This window comes from Heptranchias perlo, chromosome 25 (assembly GCF_035084215.1).
Source record: "Heptranchias perlo isolate sHepPer1 chromosome 25, sHepPer1.hap1, whole genome shotgun sequence".
Taxonomy (NCBI): Eukaryota; Metazoa; Chordata; class Chondrichthyes; order Hexanchiformes; family Hexanchidae; genus Heptranchias; species Heptranchias perlo.
The window spans coordinates 9,417,975-9,436,765 of NC_090349.1; the positions used below are offsets into that span (position 1 = coordinate 9,417,975).

The 18,791-nt window shown below is 42.2% G+C and overlaps 2 protein-coding genes across 2 annotated transcripts in view; both read right to left on the reverse strand.

Moving 5' to 3' along the window:
• LOC137341981 (peptidyl-prolyl cis-trans isomerase FKBP8-like) overlaps positions 1 to 5,693 on the reverse strand; it is a 28,486-nt gene extending 22,793 nt beyond the window's left edge. The window contains exons 1-2 of the mRNA XM_068005541.1: positions 5,635 to 5,693; positions 1,487 to 1,582 (exon numbers count right to left, since the gene is read on the reverse strand). The gene's annotated coding sequence lies outside the window, so the exon portion shown is untranslated. The remainder of the gene's footprint in view (positions 1 to 1,486; positions 1,583 to 5,634) is intronic.
• Positions 5,694 to 9,148: 3,455 nt separating this feature from the next.
• Positions 9,149 to 18,791, reverse strand: part of LOC137342430 (peptidyl-prolyl cis-trans isomerase FKBP8-like) — a 36,288-nt gene continuing 26,645 nt past the window's right edge. The window contains exon 9 of the mRNA XM_068006351.1: positions 9,149 to 10,201. Within this exon, the coding sequence (XP_067862452.1) occupies positions 10,052 to 10,201 (150 nt within the window). The 3' untranslated portion in view covers positions 9,149 to 10,051. The remainder of the gene's footprint in view (positions 10,202 to 18,791) is intronic.

Here is an 18,791-nt window from a genome sequence, read left to right on the forward strand (position 1 = left end):
AGTTTAGAGTCAGTCAGTAAGTGTAATGTATGACTGCATCATAGACCAGTGCATTAGGGCAATGAGAGCAATGCTGATCTGAACTGGTATTCATATATGACCTAGACAATGTACAAATAATGAAAGTCATAGCACCCATGGGGAACAGTGGCCACGGAATGATCAAGTTCACAATGTTTTGGAGTTCAGAAATATCAAAGACCAGAAGCCAGCTATATAACTTTTAAAGAGCTAATTTCTAAGGAATGTGGAAACAATAGATGAAAGACCGACAACATGTTGTATGCACCTAGATTTTGAAAAGGCATTTGACAAGGTTTCATGCGAAAGACTATTAGTTAAGCTCAAAGCTGTGGGGATTCAGTGTAAATCTTGGAAACGGATAAGAAATTGGCTGTAAGGTAGAAAATAGTAGATAATGGGTATGTCAGATGAGGGAAGTAGTGGGGTGCCCCAGGGATTGGCTTTGGGACCACTACTATTTCTAATTTACATTAGTGACTTGGATTCTCATTGTAAATGCGCCGAATTTGTAAATTATACCAAACTAGAAAGGACAATGGAGGAGGAGGAAGTATCTCAGAAATTACAAAAGTAGTTGGACAAAATATGTAAGCAAAAGCAGAACAATGGCAGATGAAATTTAATGCAGATAAGTATAAAATACTTCACATAGGAAGGAAAAATGGATGTCACATGTACCCCGTGAATAGTATTGAAATAGCCATGGATGAATTTGAAAGAGACCTAAGAGTCTTAGTACACATCAATGTGTCCAACCAATGTAGACCAGCAATCAGCAAAGCCAGTAAAATGTTATTTATCGCCAAAACAGCAGAATACAAGTCAGAGGAAGCCATGATCATGATGGTCCCGGACTCAGGGATGTTTCAGTGATTGTGTCATTTCAACAGCATATGTTTACACAGATCCTTCACACCATAGGGCAAGATTTCCTCTCTGTGTTGGGTACAGCAAACTTTTAAATACCCTGACAAAGAAGGGGATTATGATTCCACTAACCCTATGCACTGAGGAATTCTTCACCTCCATCAGCTTCAGTAAAGCCTCCAAGTCACTTTACAAGCCACTTCACCCTATGATTTCACCAGCAATCACCACCAAATTAAATATTCGATCATCACAAGGAACAGAAAAATTAAAAAGCAACGGTTATATATTACTTCAACAGTTTTGAGTATAACAGTATATCAGCATAAGAGATTCCCTCTGTAAAACACACAAGCTTTTGAGATCATACAACCCCTTCTGTGCTAGCCCCAAAAAAGTTATCATGTTACTTATCTCTTCCTTTTGTTTTAGTAAAAAACACATAAATTGAATACATTACAATCAGTGGTAATGGAATCATGCTCTGAAAGGAGAGGACTCGTTGGCAGATGGTAGGGCAGGTAGTTACGAGGTTCCCAGTAGCATATGGCTTCCCAGAGGGATTCACATCAAGAGGAACACTAACTCCAGTCACCTGCAGGTGGGTCAGGTGCAGACAGCTGTCGCTTTCCTTCCTGGACACAATATCATGAGTTTCTAGTAAGTTCACCCTCACTTTATGCTTCAAACTCTGGAGAAGAAAAATAAAACCTAGTTATGTAATCTGCACCTAAGATTTGCAACAATCTTACCTAAAGTGGAATAAATTGGTAGCAACATTGATGAAAGTTGTGAATTTTATTTCTGGGCATTACACCTAAATTTAAACATGGCCGCTTGGAAGCCATGGCTGTGTTATCTAACAGAAAAGATAAGCACATTTGAAGGAGGTCATTCAGCCCATGTAGCTCAAATTATAAATATATAAACCTATAGTTTTCTTATCACAGTATCTAATTGCCTCTTGAAAAAATTTGCCTCCCAGAGTCTTTGCTCCGATACTTTACCTAGAAGACACTCCAAGTACTAATCACCCCGCATAAAGAAGAAGAACAACTTATTTAGCACCTTTAATGGAATAACATGTTCCAGTACACTTCACAGAGTTGAAAACAACTGGACACTGAGCAGACATAGGAGAAGGATTAGAAGAGGCCACTGAAGGTAATGTCAACAAGATAGTTTTGAGGAGCCTTTTGAAGGAGGGGTAAGAGGTGACAAGGTGGAGAGGTTTAGGGAGAACTTGGAGAAAGAAGAGAATTCAAAGGCCAGAGTTTAAAGAGTCAACGACGCATGCAGGAACATAGACCTGAAGGAGGTTCCCGATGTAGGGAGAGGTGAAGCCAGGGGAGACTTGTAGATGAGGAGAAAAATTTTGAAATTGAGGTACTGGGGGACAAAGAGGTAATGAAGGTTGATGAGGACAGGGATGATAGGGAAGTGCGACTTAGAGATGGGTAAGATATGAGTGGCAGAATTTTGGCCAAGTTTCAAATTGTGAAGTATAGAACGTAAAGCATTGGAATAATCAAGTCTAGAGGCGATAAAATGGATAAACATTTCAGTGGCACTGGAAAGGAAGTAAAGGCAGTGGCAGGCGACATTGTAAAGGTGGAATTGGCAGTCTTAATGCTAGCTAGGATGTGAGTTTGAAGCTCAGCTCAGGGTCAAACAGGACACAGAGGCTGCATGCGTCAGCCTCAATTTCAGCATGTTGCCAGGGAAGAATGGATTTGGGGGTGAAGAAGCAGACTATTTGATTCCATCAAAAAAAAAGTTCTTGCTCATCCAGGACTTGATGGTAGCTAAGCAAAGAGTATAGTGGCGGTTTGGGATTCAAGAGCGGTGGCAGCAGTACGTAGAATTATACCTATGTTAGTTTATATCATAAAGGATTGTTTACACATGTACCTTGGTCCCAATTATCTTATTGACTTGTATTGCATAGCAATCTGTTTATTTACTAAATCCTAATGTTACAACACTGATTTGCCAACTAAACAGCAAAAAATGGAATAAAAAATTGTGGTGGCAGAGAGGTAGAGCTGGGTGTCAGCAGCACACATGTGAAAACTGACCCCATGCCTAAAAATACTATGGGGTTGCATGTAAATAAGGAAAAGAAAGGGTCTAAAGTTTGAGTTTTCAAGCACACCTTATGTGACCATGTGGGGTTAAGGAGATTATGCTATCTTTGTTGGAGGGTGGGTAGGAGTGGAACTAGCTAGAGCAGTGCTATGGTGGGTACATCACACAGAAAAGACGATGGAGAAGGATTGAGTGGAAACCAGTTTCTTCCTATGTCTTTGTGAAAACACCTCTTTGTTCGTGCAAACGGCATGACAACTGTTTCTGTCAACAGACCTGAAACTGGTGTCCTTTAATCTATGCTAAATTGGTTTAACATCACCCATGTTTAAAGATTGACCCCAATCATGGTAAAGTGGTTACTTGAGAAAATGTGGAATTATTTATTTCTGCCAATCAGAAATGCTAATCAGGCCAGAAGACCATTCAGTGGAAAGACACTAAAAAGCACAAAGAAAGAAATTACTAAGAAAGTGCTGTTTGGTTACCACAAGGTAGAACCCTTAGAAACAGTCACCATGGATATTCAAGGTCCCCAAATGATTGAGGAAATAAGTAAAGAATTTATTTCACAAAATGGACAGAAACATGTCCCATCAGGAAATAGAAATGTAGCAACTATTTCAGTACAAGGACTAATTTATAGATTTATAGCTGGTTCATTCCTTAGTAACTAAGTAAATATGCAGTATGCACATTTGAGAAGATCTGGGCAATTCCTCTACATCCATTGCTGGACAACAGAGTTGAGCATTTAAATAAATCTACAGAAAAGATTCTTTCAGTTACTGACAGTGCATGTAAGGCTCAGTCATTTGCTTTTAATTTTGACAGTTGTCAATCAGCAGTTCATTGAACTATTACCCTGTAATGATCTGCCAGGTGGCCTTTTGGTAGAGGGCTAAAAGGATGGACATCTAGTAATCAGCTGGCTGAGTGGTCTCAAATGCAAAATATACCAATGTATAAGGTAAAACCTAACCAAATTAATGCAATTCCCCTCAATTCATAATCAGTGCAGGGATGTACCCAGCTATCTGTCCATGGTCATAAAGACAGAGGTTCCCATGTGAACCCAACAATCTGAGACTCAAGAAGAGCAAGTATGTGAAACAGCAAGTGGCTGATTAATGATTGATCATAGTTGACATTGTAGGACCGTTGGTCCAGCGAAAGACTTTAAACAGTGATAAGGACGATGTTCTGAGGAGGGGGCAGTAAGGAGAACAGAACAACAGATGAAAAAGAGTTATGATCACAAGCAGACATCTTCTGGAGAGCTATCAATCAAATTATATTGTATATGAACGTGAATGCACTATGTACAATCACACAATATATACACTATAATCATGAAATATACATATGGTCACATAGCATGTCCGTTTGTATGTCGGTAATGTATAAGCAATGTAACTATACATTGCGACTGAGGATATACATAGTATATGACTGAATAAAGTATATGTATAGTACAGGTGTGTTTATAATAGTGCAAGATTAATGTACATATTCTGGAGTCTGGTTTATTTAATGTGACTGCATGCATTGTACATAAGCTGAGTGTGTATATTGTAGATTTGATGTTCATACAATGAAAATAGTCTTCATAATGAACTAGTGAGTATAAATAGTGAGAGTATATATGTTTATTTTCTTTGTGTACAAAGTGTGATTAATGTATTTATAGTGAGAGGATGTACATGTAATGCACACTTATAAGCAGTAGTACCCTCGTTGTTCATTGGACTCACTGGCTAATGCTCTACAAATTATAAGTGTGCATTATATGTACATCCTCTCACTATAAATACACTAATCACACTTTGTACACAAAGAAAATAAACATTATACTCACTATTTCATTATGAACACTATTTACATTGTATGAATATCAAATCTACAATATACACACTCAGCCTATGTACAATGCATGCAGTCACACCAAATAAACCAGACTCCAGAATATCTACAAACTATATGTATGTTTTCTACTACTTTCATAGTACATGCTATGCTTATTCACCTCTCACTATTCAGAGTTACTGTACAAATAGCACATACTATAAACTTCTCACACTGGCTTTATTCAGTGTATATGACGAAAGTATCAGCAACTGAGATATATATATATAAATACTAAGTTTGAGTAACTGCAACGTTTGCAAGTGTGCCTAGCATCATAAATTTTCACTGCTATATAGTGTGTAATGCAGTGGTATAATGAGCGCGCATCTATGTATAGTTGGTAGCTATGTGGTGTGCGCGTGCACGGTATATGTGCACTGTGAGTGTGATTGAATGGGATACAATGTGCACAAACGGTGTGAATATTTGTGCACAGTGAGGGATGCAGTTTGTAGAGTGGCATTTACATTCAGTTTGCACAGTAAGTCTGAACAGTGGCAGTAGTGCGTCTAAGGATTGTGCAATTTGCACTACGAATATGGGTGGTGAGCTCATGGAATGTGTGCATTGTACACCATCTCGGTTCATTAAAAGTGACACCAGGATGAGCCATGATAACTATCTGCCCCCTCAAAACAACAGACATGGAGTCGCTGCAGTCAACCAATGCAATGAGTATATGTGTGTGGAGGATGGGATTGCGGACTGTGCCGTGCGAGGGGCGGAGGCTGAGCCTCGGTTACTCACCCGCTCCCGGTCATCTACTGCCGCCAGACGCGAGCGGCACCGAGCCGCCTCCGTTACTGCGGCAACCCCGGTGACGTCACAGAGCTCCCTCCCCGTGCTGCACGCGGACCGCGACGTCACGCCAAGAATTGCGCGACAAATGGGGGAAGAAGCTGAACTGCGCCTGCGTGTTTCAAGATTTTGGTGGGAGGGCTGGGGGCGAAGCGGGCAATTGTAATGCAATAGTGCACCTGAGAAAGTTCACTCTAAGGTTGTGTGTAATGTGTGTGCAGAATATTTAACTTGGTAATGTAATATATGTGCAAAAATGGGACAGAATTTCCTGGATCGCAGGTGCTGAAATCATCCTGAAATGTATACCAGTTTAACGCCGATCTTGGCGCTAGCAACTTATGCTGAAATTTCCTGAGAACCCTAATGGCATACGCCTGAAGCTAAAAACCAGTGTAAAACAAGCCTGAATCAGTGTAAACAATTGGGGCCCAGGGAGGCACAGAACGTACATCATCTTCCTCCTTTAAATCCCTCTTTATCTTATTGATGTTATGAAAATTAAAGTTTAAAGCCATCAAACCATAATATATGCACAATGGCCTTGAGTTTCCACATGATTTACATCCAGACACCAGCGTAATCTGCGTGGAATCAAATGAAATAGGACTAGAGATCGTGGAATTTTAAACGTGATTTGTACCTATAACTACTTGACGCTCGAATATCCACAAACTTTTACGCTAGTTCAAAAGTCCATTCGCCCGAAGTAGTCCTCACCCACAAAACTGGCCATGTGCATTAAGTCAGTCAGTTGAAGAATGGGTCATTTCCTGGCAATCCCACTCCTCTTTGTGTTGCTGGAGAATGCCCTGTTCCAGTCACGAATCGATTATGATCAATTACACAACTTGATTGCGCTGATTATGAGAGATCTTACGCGAATGTGTTTGTGCAGAAACTTGAGTATAACTTCACCTCGGCAAAACCGGCGCATTCTGAGCGCATTTTGCTGATTGCGCCCCTAGCAGAAACTCCACACCAACATCTTTAGGAAAATGCAATTGTGCAAGTTTTTCTCTTTTTAATGAAACAGATTCTGATACCATAAAACGGCATTCAAAGATATAGAATATACAACGCATTGAGGTGATTTTGGGTTTTGATGCACCTAAAATTTTGGGCATAAATTTACGTCAGTTCAGAATGGGAGCAAATGCAGCAAACTTGCAACCTCTCATCTTTTGCATGGGGTGGGGTGGAGCTATGTTAATCAGCTAAGTGGTGTATTGGTGAATGTAACTTGAAACTCGATGGGCAGTATGGCCTCCTTCTGTGCTGTAAACTATGATTCTATGATTCTAGATTATGTTCTGCAGCCCACCAGTCACAGACAATGCATGATCTCGTTCCAAAGTCACCTGGGCACGTGGTAGGACTTGAAAAAGAGGCAAGCAGTCAGAACAACCCTCCCTGGTGATCCCACATATCCTGGACCTATGAATGGCAGTTTTTGCCAGGCTCAGAAGCGGACCCACCAGGGGGTCCTTCGATTTGCTATCCCCCCACCCCCTGCAAATCAGATGACCAAAGATAAGGAGTGCTGGTGTAAAATACAACCAAATGAATGGAGCAGCCCTCTCAGGTATTGGAAAAGGGGCTGTAAGCTCTGGTGCCGTGTGTAGTTGTATCAAATGGCTTTGTTCTAGCAGCAAAATAGGCTCATCTTCTGACCTTTCCCCACGCACACACTTTTATTTTTTCATTTTTCAAATATTTATCCACGTCCCTTTTAACAGTTATTCTGCTTTAACTGCTGTCTCTGATAGGGCATTCATTGTTCTAACTACCTCCTGCGTAAAAAGATTTTTCCTAATCGCTCTCTTTCATCCTTTGATGATAACTGTAATTTTTTCAATCTTTCTTCATAAGTGTAATTTTTCATTACTAATATCATCCGAGCAAATCCTTGCTCTATTGGGTTGTTACAACTCCACATAAGATTCCATCTGTGGCTTAACCAATATCTCGTACAAATTCAACATCAACTTCATTGCTTTTATATTCAATGCATATATTTTATACATTAGTATATAAGAATCCAGTGTCCTTTTCTATTAACACTTCCACCTTTTGTTTTAAACCAAATCAAAGGCATCTCACCCACTGTGAACCATTTCTCCTAATGGATTGTGATTGGTTATTGAGACAGCTTCTATGTTTGGCCTTGTGATTTAAAAACACTGGTCATCAAATTCTGAGGCTAAATGGGGAAATCCCTGCAGAATTTCAGAGCCCGTGTGTTTATTCCAAGGGTTAACTATTTTACAGTGCAACAAACCACACATCTAGCTTCCTACGTCTGACATAAGGGACTTTTATATCCTTATTATACTGTGTGTTCTTGCACTGTCAGCAGGAGTCCCAGTGTAAATTGCAGAACCTACATTTCATCAGCAGCGGTAGACACATAAGGGGCGAAATTCAACTTTGGTGGGGGGCGCAAAATGGCCCGCTATGCACCCCGCCCGATTTGAAGGCAATCAAACAGGTGGCCAATCTGCTGCTGTCCTGCCGAAGTTGAATTTCACCCTTTCACTTTTTGTGGGTACCCAGATCTGCCTTCAGCATGACCTGCTTTGTAGATCCAGCCAGTCTGCTGGAGACTTGGGGCAGATTTCAAACGTGTACAGGAGAGGGTGATGCAGGGAGGTCATTGGTATTACCTTTCCAGGACTTGGACTGCATTGAGCTACAATGTAAACACACCTTTAGTTTTCCTTGTACAGAGAGCCCAGCACCAGCAGCTTGCATTTCCCTATGCAAGAATTCAGAACTTATTTTTATTTGTTCTCAGGATGTGGCTGATACTGGAAAGCCACATTTATTGCCACTCCCTTGTTGCCCTGAAAAGGTGGTGGTGGGCCTTCTCCTTGAACCACTGCAGATTTTGTGCAAATGGTGCTTCCACAATGTTAGGTAGGACATTCCAAGATTTTGACCCAGAGATGATGAAGGATGCCACATATTGTTAAGTCAGGATTGTGTGTGACTTGGAGGGGAACTCCTCATAAATCTTTCCTGCACTCTCTTTATGGCTTTAATGTCCTTTCTATAATGGAGCAGCCACAGGAGTCCATCTGGTGCCCAACCATTGTCTTGTGCAAATGTACCATTACCTTTTTGCGCTTGTACTTCATGCTCCTAATTACAAAACCCAGGAGGGGAAGTTGGCAGAGATGGTGTCCCCATGACATTGCTGCTCTTGTCTTCTCAGTGGTGGAGGTCACAGGGCTAGGAGGTGCTATCTAAAAAAGTTTGGTGAATTGCTGCAATGTATCCTGGAGATGATATGAAGCATTTCCCTTTAGAAGCAGTTTAGGATTATCATCATGCAATTCCTTATTCCAAGAGACCCCAAAACACTCATACGTTGAGATCATTTTTCAGTGAACTCCCAGAAAGTAAGATTAGCACTCTGGGAACAATTCTAACATATTTAATTGAATTCAGCATTGTGGTATATTCAAATATTTACACCAGTAATGACACGTTCTTTGCAGAAAAGAACTGCATCATTTTAAAATAAAATGCACACATTGATAGTGTCCTAAGGATCATTCAATGAACCTAATTAATGTATAAAATAAATCATGGCTTTGGTATGAAATGTTGGTTGGGCCGACAAACATAAAATGCTTCTTAAATAATTGGTGTGGGCATGGACCTAAGGAAAAAGGATAAGCACTTATTTACTGAACCATCACCCCAACCTCTGTTCAAGGATTCTGCCTAAATGCTGCACAAAGAATACTGGATACCTGGCACATACATTGGGGTGACTGGATAACTGGCGTGGAGTTACATAGGGATGATTGAATAATTGGCACAGAATTACATAGGGATGATTGAATAATTGGCATGGAGTTACACCGAGAATAGTAGATGGGAAGAAATTACATTGAGAATAAGATAAGCTGTAGATAAGCTTCAACCAGGAATATATACATTTCCACTTCATTAAATAGATAATCTGTTCAGTACAAACATGAACTTTCATTCTGGCCTGTGCCCCTTCTCCCTTTGTTTGTCTCTCCCTCTCTCGATAAGGTATTCAGTGCAGAAGCAAGGTATCTGGTCCACGAGATAAGATGTTCAATCCAGGTGCAGGTAGGTGTTCAATCAAAGAATAAGTTGTTCAGTCTAGCAACTAACTCCTGGTGTAGACTCAGGTCCGTGGATATACATAACAGCTTTTTAATTGTTCTTCCTCTTTGCAGACTATAGGCTAGATATTACTGCTGGCCATGTTAGTGGACAAACTGGGCATTCATCTGACATTCCTTTGTTCTTTGTTTTAATCAGGGCATTAACCCATTTATTTTAAACAAGTTAGAATGGAATTGAAAGAATGGGCAGAGGCATTTCACACAAACATGCTAAGCATCCATCCACTAATAGTGTCAACAGAAATTTCTAGTCTTAGATGTTTTCTGAAACAGTCTGGACACTGTAATACCTTCAAGGGGAATGGATGCATATCCTGATACGTACATCCAGAAAATACTCTGAGAATCTGAGAAAAAAAGTTGCGCAACGATTAATCAGAAAAAGAAAAATACAGTTCACAAGATATATTGGCCTCTACAAACTGTTTCTGGAGTATGTGTTGATGACAGCTAACAAACTTCAAAGACATTTTTTTCCAAATCCACTCTGTTTTGAAGATATATGATTTTCTATGCAGGCAATGACATCAGCAACACCTAATTTGTGTCCTTAAAGGTCTGATCTGGCTCGAAATCCCTCTTTTTCTACTAAACAATAATGTCTCATTTTGCATTATCAGTACAGCAATTGAGATATTGATCACATACCTCAAGCTTCTAGCTGTCAAAGTGGCATACAATGTCAACATGATAAATTACTATCTACCTTCTATTTCTTTTAAAGAATGACTTTTAATCATAAATTACTTAATTGCATCATTTTGATTCTATCTATTCCTTTGTGGAGATTGGACAAGGCAAGTCCAACATAGTTAGATAGGGCAAGTCCAATACAGTTTCAGTTATTGTGTGGACAGGAGAGGTCCAACATGGGTTTAGCCGACCACAAGCGGAATAAAACCAAATTTTAGCAGTTGCACATGGGGCTGAACTGAACCACACATACCTAATATGTGTTTACAGTTACTGTCTGGACTGGGCAGGTACAACATAGGTTTAACCTTGACAAAATGTGCTGGGAAGAAGAGGTTCAGCAGAGGTGCAACAGTTACACAATTGATTGGACAGGGCAGTATAGGTATAAGTTAAAGACTGAACTAAACAGTTACACAGTGGCTGGGGTTTTCCATTTCAGTGCACACTAGTCCAATATTTACTGCCCATTCACTTTAATGGGTGGAAAACCATGGAAGCTTGGACACAGAAAGCTCCTGCCAAGTGTGCTTAACGGTTCCATAGTCCAGAATTAAAAGATTTTTTTAGAAACAGGAAAAGCCCAAGATACCTATCCCTTGTTTTAAAATTGATAAATCTGGCTGAAGGGCCAAAGCCTACTATACAGGACATCGCCAGTGTTGAAATGTGTATCAGAGAAGATGATGTGAATCACGACACAATGATTAGGGAATGCTAAGTTTGGGTTTTAAAAGCCTGAAGTTTGTAGGAGGCAGGAAAGAATGATGGAGGCAAGGAATTCCAGCTTTGAGATTTTGGGAAAGAATGAGTTGGAATAACTTTAAAAGTAGTTTGAGATTATAATTGATCAAACCCATCTTCACCCCATCATCCCTCAATCCTTTCTAGAAAAACTCATCTAATTATCCCTTTCATCTAAAAACTGTATTTGTTTAATCTTCATAAGATGATATTTAAAATATGGATGGATTCAAAGTATTGTAAATTGTATCAATTGCTCTTTTATAATTTAATTGATTCATTTTCATTTGAACTACATCCTGCTATTGACCATGGATTATGGTAATCGTAGGAAAATTGGAGTGAATCCACAAGATATAATGGAGTTACAATGTAATTTTTCTTTACTGCTTAAATCCATAAAAAAAAGAGTTTCTGTTGTTAAATTACTGAAAGCCAAAGCAGGCCAATGCAATAAAGAAACAAATAGTAAAGGAAACCATAAAAATAGCTTTGTATCCTTGTTTACATTCCTGTAATATAGAGGTAATAAATCCTGAAGGCAAGAGGTTCTGAATGAACAACATATACCAGATAGATGACTGAAATACCTTGATAGCAGATCAAAAGAGGGGCTAGTTTGAGACAGATGATTACAATAAACAAAAGGCCGAAGGCTGTCTTAGAAGTTAAAACTAAAAATAGGCTTAAATTTTGAAACAGTGATGTAAGATAAAGTACTTTCCTTTGGCTCTCTTTGATGATTAGGTATTGGGAGAGACAGCTTTGCAACAGTTTTTAAGATTAAGTACAAAAAAGGATTAAATCGGACTAGGAAAGAGACAGAATCAGACTACGGCAGAAAGGAAAGGAAACTAAAAAGAGCTCAGAGAACTCAGTTCAGTTCAGAAGAGGTTTTGCAGTATTGTGACCAATTAATTCTGTAATATGCTAGAAAAAACAGGAGAAGATGTCCGATGAACTCGGAATGACAGACAATTGTGAAGGATTCATTGAAGGTGCAACCGTAGCTGAAGAAGGAAAGAAAGAACTTGCAATCGTATAGCGCCTTTCATGACCTGAGGACATTATTTTTGAAGTGCAGTCACTGTTGTAATTTAGGAAACGGGCAGCCAAATTGCGAGGTGCCATAACCAGCCCACCTTGGAGAGAGATGAAATCGCTTTGCCACTGAAGAGGATTCAACTTTAACCCCTTTCTGGAGCAAGGAAGTCATAAGCCTTTTTACCAATACCATAGGCACACGGTTGATATCAGTTATGCCGCTGTACAACAGCAAAAGACAGCACGTTTTGAACTGAGTTACTTCATGTTAAGCTGAAACCAGCTAAGGCTGTGAATATACTGGTGAATGAGTTATGTCATACAAAGTTCAACACAGCTAATGTTGCACTATTGCAATTCAGAAACGGTGATTCTACTGTTTGTGATGATTACTCTGATAACCATGCTACCTACATGTATAAAGTTAGGAAAATAATATAGAGTTAGAAGGGATGCTTCCAAGTTCCCAGCAGGGAGCCACCCTTAATGGGAGCACAGGTTGAAGAATTGGGGCTATAGTGTTGTTGCCCTATGTCTGCCCCCCTTGAGTACGACTCTCACTGGCAGTGTGGGATGGTGGAATCCCCCTTAGAGAGCAACTTTGTCCTGTCAATAATTTTTTGATCTCTGATGAGCCAAGAGATAAATGATTTTCGACCAATACTACACTTTACTCAGGCTGTTGGCGGAATATCTTTTCAATTAATGTTATTGTTCAGGTTGGTTTAACATAGGACATCCCAAATGAGCCAAATTCGGCATCCTAAATTAAACTCTAGCCATGCTAAAGGAAATTACGATATACTTCCGACATCAGCTGTGGATATTGTGATTTGAGAATTTTCCAACTCATCATCCTTATCTTAATGTGTGCTTGGGTCCCCAAATTATCATTTTATATCTCAACTGGGGCATAGGTCTGAGAACACACCTTAAACATTCCTGCAAAATTGATCCCATTATTCAGATAGCACTTGCTCTTTTTGACCCTACAACAATCACCCTAACATTTGCTATTTGAAAGATTAATCAATCAAACATACCTAAATCAGTCTCTGAAAGGTTCAGCAACTCTTTAAACCTTTTGGCATTCATCTGGCTGTTCCTGTGTTTCTGAATGATTCTTCGTATTTTTAACCTTACTATCTTCAGCCTATGGCAGTGAAAAACAAACTTCTTAGGACAGTCCCTGTTAAGCACTAATTCATTATGGCCTAATTCTATCTTTAATGAGCTTTAGTGAGACCTCACCTGGAGTACTGCATACTGTTTTGGTCTCCTTATCTAAGGAAGGATATACTTGCCTTGGAGGCGGTACAACAAAGGTTCACTAGATTAATTCCTGGGATGAGAGGGTTGTCCTGTGAGGAGAGGTTGATTAGAATGGGCCTATACTCTCTGGAGTTTAGAAGAATGAGAGGTGATCTCTTTGAAACATATAAGATTATTAGGGGGCTTGACAGGGTAGATGCTGAGAGATTGTTTCCCCTGGCTAGAGAATCTAGAACTAGGGGGCATAATCGCAGGATAAGGGGTCGGCCATTCAAGACTGAGATGGGGAGGAATTTCTTCACGCAGAGGGTTGTGAGTCTTTGGAATTCTCTACCCCAGAGGGCTGTGGATGCTGAGTCATTGAATATATTCAAGGCTGAGATGGATAGGTTTTTGGACTCTAGAGGAATCAAGGGATATGGAGATTGGGCAGGAAAGTGGAGTTGAGGTGGAAGATCAGCTTTGATCTGATTGAATGGTGGAGCAGGCTCGAGGGGCCGTATGGCCTACACCTGCTCCTATTTCTTATGTTCTTATGTATCTACAGTTACTGAAATCTGACATTGTCATGCACATGTGTTATCATGCAAAATCCAACACTATGCTATTGTTCAAAATAGAGTCACTGGAAGTGTGCTTTGCATTATCAACATGTTTTGCTTGTGCAAGCCATTAAACCCTTATAATCCTCTCTGAGGGATGTATCAAGTCAATAATGGGAAATCAGTTCATTACTGGTTCATGAGACAGATGGGTTGATACTTGACTTTCTATATCTTATAAATCAATCCTTTTCCAGCTTCCACCTGTTTCTTGAAGGTGATGACTCTCACTGGGGTAAAGCTCCACTAATGCTATGCACCCTCCAAATGCCCATACTTGGCAAGCTACTGACTGTTCAAGGTATTACAGCCAAGCTCAATCCTATCCTCACCAGACTGCCACACACACTTTCCAGGGATTTTTTTCCCCTCTGTAGCTCAGGTCACCTCTGCCAATTGTAGTGCCGCATCTACTGACTTGGTTGAGATCAGCTAATAAAGCAGAGGCCAGAAATCAAACTTCGAACCTTCTGATAAGCAAGGCTCAGTGTAATATGTCACACGGACCTCCTTTTACCCAGTGGGCCATCAGGGAAAGCTGGCTTTTCAATTATGAGTAACTAGTGTCTTAGCATGAAGAGGGATGGAAGATTTTAGTGGAGGTGTCCTAGACTGTCCCTTTGGGATATTGGTGTTGGTGGTTTGGTATTTTTTCCTCAACCAAAAGGATTAAATATTGCGCATCCACAAAAAGGTTGAGTGTGGCATTCTTCATAATTCAAGACACTTCTTCATTGAGTGTTCCAACTAAATATAAAGGCCAACAGTCTGAGGTGTCTAACAGGCTACAACGTAATCAGGTCTGATAACGTCAAAAAACACGAGTAAAATTTGAGTAGTTTATCACATCAATGAATCTTGATATTTTGCTGAAGCGTGTAACACAAACAACAGTGGAGCTTTGCTATATAATATATAGAGTAGGCCGGTCTGTGTGATGAGGATTATAATTTCCCCAGTTAAAGTAACTAAGCAACTCATGAGCAACAAAGTTGTTACTGAGATGAACAGACATCTGGGCATAAAATAAGCAAACTGTATCGATCCCCATTTTTGTAACATGATTGTGTGATATGCTTCATAAAGTGTGTACATGTGATTGTCAGGTGAGAACAGGATAGGGTTCTGTTTTGATGCCTTTCATGATCAAATAAACTACCAATACACTCACCACCTATCCTCTCATATAACGAATGGGTGAGGGCTCAGAGGGCAACCATCGCCCATGGAACTATACAGAATGGGAAATGGGATGTACACACTCTGTCAACTGAACATCAGGGGCATGATTTTAAAAGGGCGGCGGGGGGGGGGGTGGTCAATGGGTGCGCAGCACACCCGACTAATAAAAACTTACCTTTACCCAAGCAATCGCGACTTAATTGGTGGCCATTAATCCTGTTTCCAGGTTTTCCGTCCAAAAGCTGCGCAGTGGGTGGACTGCGCACCTGCATGACAGGCTGTCAGCTGGACCCTCTAGATTTAAAGGGCCATTGCTCCAATGGATTTTGCTGGAGCAAAGAGCCAGAAGACCCAACGGAGCAGCACAGGGGTAATGCTGCTCCAAGATTCAACGATGCCTCACTTCAGCTGCTACTGGCCGGGGTGAGGGGGATGAGGGAACTATTTTACCCGGCCGTCAGGAGGAAGCGCCCTGCCTCTGCCGCCAAGAAGGCCTGGCTCAAGGTGGCAGAGGAGGTCACCAGCAGCAGCAACATATCCTGCACCTAGGTCCAGTGCGGGGAGAGTTTCAATGGCCTAACTAAGTCAGCAAAAGTGAGTACACTTACTGATTCTCCTGCATTCCGTGGTGCACATCAACCTCCCCCTCCTCCCCCCCCAACTCCTGAACTCATTCTGCACTGCCAAGACTACTCCATGACATCACTCCTCACACCCACTTAAGGCTGATCCTCGACTTACCTGCACTTCCTCACCTCCCCATTTGTGACCCCACCACTACCACTCACCCCAATCCTGATCTAATGTGATGTCTCTGTCACATACTCACCCTCTGATGCACCTCTTTCACAGTCAGCCACACCCAAAGCAATGCATTCATCAGTTGGCCACTTCACCATCACTCACTCACATGTCTGTACTTTCTCCCCTTCCAGAAGAGAGTGCAAAATGCATGGGAGAGGGCGAGGACTGGAGGGGGGCCACAACAAATAGTGGTCCTCACAGACGCAGAGGAGGAGGCGCTGGAGATCAGCCGCATCCTCGAGTGCCTGTCTGTCGGGGATGCCAAGACTGGCATCCCACAAACGTCTGGTGACACAACTTTAACATTCATCACAAACATGAATTGATGTTAACAATGCTTGGCATGTTGAACACCTCAGTATGCTCATCGCAACATGACACATCTGTGATGATGCTTAATATTGTCTTCTGTTCTCTTACAGGCCCTTCAACGACCGCAGCGACAGCAGAGGGTGATTCCTCAGAGGACCTGCCGGCCTCTGAGGGTGCACTGTCACATCTTAGCGAGCCATCCACAGCACAGATACTCACACCTCGGTGGGTCCTAGTAGTCAGTTAGTTGGGTTGGCACCTGGTGAGTCACCACACACAAGTGAGCATGAGCAGATACTGGTGGCAGGGGCAGCTGTGGAGAGTCCGCGTCAGTGGACGCACTCCTCTCCACGCTCTGCTCAGCTGGACGCAGATGCTGAACCCCGGGGGTCGTTCTTTAAAAGGAGAACAGCACACTTGCGTGATACTGGAACAGGTGTCATGCACACTCTCCACAATAGCGCAGAAGATGGAACAGTCCAACTTTTGCATTAAGGGAATGGTGGCGCAGATATGTGAGGGAATCTTTGAGATAGTGTCACAGGGACATGAGGGAATCTCTGAGTTAGTGTCACAGGGACGTGAGCAACTGTCTGAGATAGTGTCACACGTAACTGCTGAAATATCTGAGATAGTGTCGCAGGTAAGCGCGGGAATGTCTGCGATGGAGAGAAGGCCCTGACAATGGCCGTTTGGACTCACAATGAACAACATTCTGCCGCCTTAAACAGGCAGACAGAAACTTTACAACTGGGCTTCCAAGGCATCATACATATCCTCCAAACTGTACTCCAGAAGGGTGGTAGGAGTGATGTGGGCCAGGTCCAGGAGAGGGATGATGATGAAAGGGGACATGCAAGTGACAACGCCACTCAAAGTGCTCCCACGTCTCACCCGTTGCCCCCCTCTCAACCAGTACCTGCAATGCTGCCTCCTCTCCAGGTGGCCAAGTCTGACCCTGCACAGGTGCAGGTGGAACAGTCTTTGGAGAGGGCCTCACGGGCTCCAAAACCCAGAGGGCGTAGGCCAAAAGCATCTAAGCAGTCAGGGCATGAACATGAGCAACCTGCCACTACCTCTGCTGCTGCCACAGGGGATGCACCATGTAGAAATGGTCGGAAGCGAAAGGCAAAGGTTTTGTAAGCACGAAGGGTATGCACAAGAGTGTCTGTCATGTTTTTCATTTATATTTGGTTTCTGTTAAAGTCACATTAAATGTTATCATTCTCAACACTTCTGCCACATCTTGCCCATTCTTGACTGGCTTTTGTGATATCGCCCTTTCATGTGCTTCACCATGAACGGCGACACTTGATGCCACCCAGTGGGTCACTTTACAATGGGTGTATGTGTATTTGCAGGACTGTTTTGTGCGGGGGGTGGCGGGGGGCTGCTGGTGTTGGCGCTGGTCTTTCCAGGTGGTGTGAGGACTGGTCTCTTCTCACTTTCTGATCTTATGAGAACCGTTCACATATGAGTGACTCCCTGGCCTCATGAGCAGCCAGATGAGCCGCTGCTCTGCCCATGGTTCATCCTCCCCCTCCTCCTCCTCAATGTGGATGGCAGATGTGGATGGTGGATGAGGGCGTGGGGCCTCCTCAACTGGTACCCCTCTCTGTTGCGCCATGTTGTGCAGGACACAACACACTACTATAAAGCGACCCACTCTCATTGGTGCGTATTGAACAGTCGAGGCACCGAAATTGCATCTTCAGCAGCCCTGTCACATGTTCAATTATAGACCTGGTGGCGATGTGGCTGTCATTGTTTCGACGCTGTTGCTCGCTGATGGGGTTCCTCAGAGGTGTCATGAGCCTTGTGTGCAGGGGGTATCCCTTGTCCCCAAGGAGCCAGCCCTTAAGGGTGTTTGGTGCGTGGAAGAGGGGCGGGATGTTGGATTCCCTCAGAATAAATGAATAGTGGCAGCTGCCAGGGAATCTGGCGCACACATGAAGGAATCTTTTGCAGTGGTCACAAATGAGCTGAGCGTTGATGGAGCGATACCCTTTCTGTTGATGAACAGACCTGGCTCATGTGGTCACGCTCAGATTGCTATATGCGTGCAATCAATTGCACCCTGTACACGTGGGAAGCCAGCCACAGAGTGGAACCCCACTGCCTTCTCTGTCTGGCTGAGGTTGTCCATGGGGAAGTTGACGTAGTGCGAGGCTCTGCAAAACAAGCTGTCGGTGACCTGTCTTATGCACTTGTGTGCAGACGACTGAGAGACCCCGGCGATGTCACCGGTGTCACCCTGGAATGATCTGGAGGCGAAGAAGTTAAG